Raw genomic sequence first — 2,982 nt, forward strand, 5'->3', positions numbered from 1 at the left:
GCAGCTGCCAGGAGCTGCTCAGCCTCGGGCACTCCCTGAGCGGCTGGCACACCATCTACCTGCCGGACTGCAGGCCTCTGACTGTGCTTTGTGACATGGACACAGACGGAGGGGGCTGGACCGTGAGTGTGGGCTGGGGTCTCCTGGCCAGAAGGGCAGCTAGGGCTCCTGGAGTCCTGGCTCCCTGCCTGGTGGGTGAACACTTTGGAATTCTCTACCCTCTTTCTGTTCTGAAGCAGAATCCCTCCCTTTCCCTGAGGACAAAAAGAATCAGAAATGGTGGGGAGGTCACTCATGGGCTCAGAGGGGGCCCACTGCCCTCCTGCTGTGTGGCCTTGGGCATGTTGCCTGCCCTCTCTGAACCTCCATTTCCTCCTTCCTCATATGGGGTCTGAGATCAGACCAGGTCGGGGTACTGGTGGCACAGGGCTGTGGTACACTATGACCTCTCAATTCCTGCTCCTGGGAGACTGGGTCCTGCTGTGCTGGGGATACCAGCCTGGCCTCCTGCCTCCTGTCCTGACTCTCTGCAGGTTTTCCAGAGAAGGGTGGACGGCTCTGTGGACTTCTACCGTGACTGGGCCGCATACAAGCGGGGCTTCGGCAGCCAACTGGGGGAGTTCTGGCTGGGAAATGACAACATTCATGCCCTGACTGCCCAGGGTAGGCCAGGCAGGGTTGGGTGAGCCCGGGGCTCTGGATGGAGCTGTCCCTGCCCCTTAGACTGGGCCATCGGGAACAGGAGGCTGGATCCTGTCACCTGCAGGCATCAGACCCTGAGCTCACAGGGGGTCACACTGTGACATCCCAGGACATATATTTCCTGCTGTAACCCCCAGAGCACTGGGATCAGAGGCAGTGAGGTCTTCTGGGAGCAGATCCCTTCCAGATTGGTACCCTGGCTTCTTAGAACCTGAGCATGGGACCAAGGACAGACCACTGGGGCTGGGGTAACCCTTTCCCCAACTCCCATTGTTGGTCTGCCTGTGAAGCTGGCACCTGAATCCCATGGGAACCCCTCCAGCTCTGGCTTTGACAGGCCCCCACACAGCCGTGCTCACCCCTCTGGTGCATGGCCCGGCCAGTCCTTCACCTCTGTACCTCGGCTGCTCAAGTGCCTTAAATGCCTATATAAGAAATGACACCCACACCCTGTCACACTGCTGTGCTGATGGCTTTGTAGTGCTTGCAGGAGAATTTACGCTTTCAGACTAATGTAACACTTTATCCCATCCAACAGTGGGTCCTCAGGCCTGGCTCAGTACATAATGGGAGAAATATTTAGGAACAGGGCTATCCCTAGACTATCCCATCAACAGGGGTCCTCACACATTCCCAGCTCATTTTCCTTGATGCTGAGTGCCATCACCCCCTAAAAATTTACAAAGCCCCCCCTGGTGATAGATGCCTGGTGATAGAAGATCTTAAAGGCTGGAACCTTGACCTCTTCCTCCAACAGGCACCAGCGAGCTCCGTGTGGACCTCGTGGACTTTGAGGGCACCCGCCAGTTCGCAAAGTACCGCTCCTTCAAGGTGGCAGGGGAGGCCGACAAGTACAAGCTGGTCCTGGGGGCCTTCGTGGAGGGCAGTGCAGGTGCGTGTGCACTTGGCCATGTGGTCTGGACTTCAGAGTGGGGCTTGGGAAGCAGAGATAATCTGGCCCTGTGTCCCCATGACCTTGGGCTAGAGACCTAGTCTCTCTGAGTCTGGTCTCTCCATCTGTCACGATGATCTGACACCTGCATCTCCAGGTAACAATGGGTTCATGGGCACCATTGCTTAAGGCTCCTAAGGTTGTGTCTGCCAAGCTGTGAGCTGAGTGGGGACTAAAATGACTGATTAGCATCCCTGCTGAAACCTGGAAGACGGTGGTCATTTCTCATGGGACCTTGGAGCCCTGTTTCCCAAACTGTGTTCTATGGAACACCAGCCTTATGGAACCAAAAGGACTCAGGCCATAGGATTTGGAGTAGCATTTCCTACAGAGCATCTGCTTGGGGAATCCCCCAAACACATTCTCTCATTAAAGGCTCTGAGAGCTGCCGAGAGACAAAGCCCAATTAACTGTGCTGTAACCAGAGCTGCAGAGCAAGGGGCTCCCTGGGGTCACTTTGGGAATGACCTTGGAGTTTGACCACCCCTCTTCCACTCAGTCTCAGGTGAGACCTCTGAGGATAGAAGCAGAGAGACAGCCCCCATTATGTAAGCAGCTAAGCAAGGCTGGGGGTAACACTGCTCACTTGAAGAGGCCAGAGGAGAGCTGCAGGCTCAGGGCTCAGCAGGGAGCAGGAAGGGCCCCAGATGAGGCCCACTGAAGAGGCTGGGTGCAGGCCAGAGGGCCGAGGGGCTCCGGGGACAGAGCAGTCCTGACAGAGGCCAGGTGCAGGCCGGAGGACGGAGGGGCTCCGGGGACAAAGTGGTCCTGACAGAGGCCAGGTGCAGGCTGGAGGGCAGAGGTGCTCTGGGGACAGAGCGGTCCTGACAGTTTTAAGGGAGCCCTAGGGGAAGCAGGTGGTTGCTGGAGAGGAAGGTTGTGGAGAAGACCTCCCAGACCAGGTGATGGGAGACCACCTTCTGCTCTCTCTCACCCCAAAGCCCAGGAAGGTGGTTAATCCACCTGGACTCAACGGCTGGGCTTTAAAGTGAAGCTTGTGCTGAGCAGAGGCAGGAGGCAGGCGGGACACCGTGACAGCCAGTGGGGACCCTGTGATGGCAGGCGGGACACCGTGACAGCCAGTGGAGACACTGTGATGGCAGGCAGGGCCCCACGACGGCCAGTGGGGACCCCGTGATGACAGGCAGGGACCCTGTGACAGCCAGTGGGGACCCTGTGATGGCAGGCAGGGCCCCACGACAGCCAGTGGGGGCCCCGTGATGGCAGGCAGGGACCCTGTGACGGCCGGCGGGGACCCTGTGATAGCAGGCGGGACACCGTGACAGCCAGTGGGGACCCTGTGATGGCAGGCGGGACACCATGACAGC

The 2,982-nt window shown here is 58.4% G+C and overlaps 1 protein-coding gene across 1 annotated transcript in view; it reads left to right on the forward strand.

The window, feature by feature from the left end:
- LOC100962383 (ficolin-1) overlaps window positions 1–2,982 on the forward strand; it is a 5,005-nt gene that overhangs the window by 1,214 nt on the left and 809 nt on the right. The window contains exons 2-4 of the mRNA XM_023516096.1: window positions 1–122; window positions 534–663; window positions 1,460–1,594. Coding sequence (XP_023371864.1) covers window positions 1–122; window positions 534–663; window positions 1,460–1,594 — 387 coding nt within the window. The remainder of the gene's footprint in view (window positions 123–533; window positions 664–1,459; window positions 1,595–2,982) is intronic.

Source organism: Otolemur garnettii, unplaced genomic scaffold (genome assembly GCF_000181295.1).
Source record: "Otolemur garnettii isolate 467f Iridium unplaced genomic scaffold, OtoGar3 scaffold00087, whole genome shotgun sequence".
In the NCBI taxonomy this organism is placed as follows: Eukaryota; Metazoa; Chordata; class Mammalia; order Primates; family Galagidae; genus Otolemur; species Otolemur garnettii.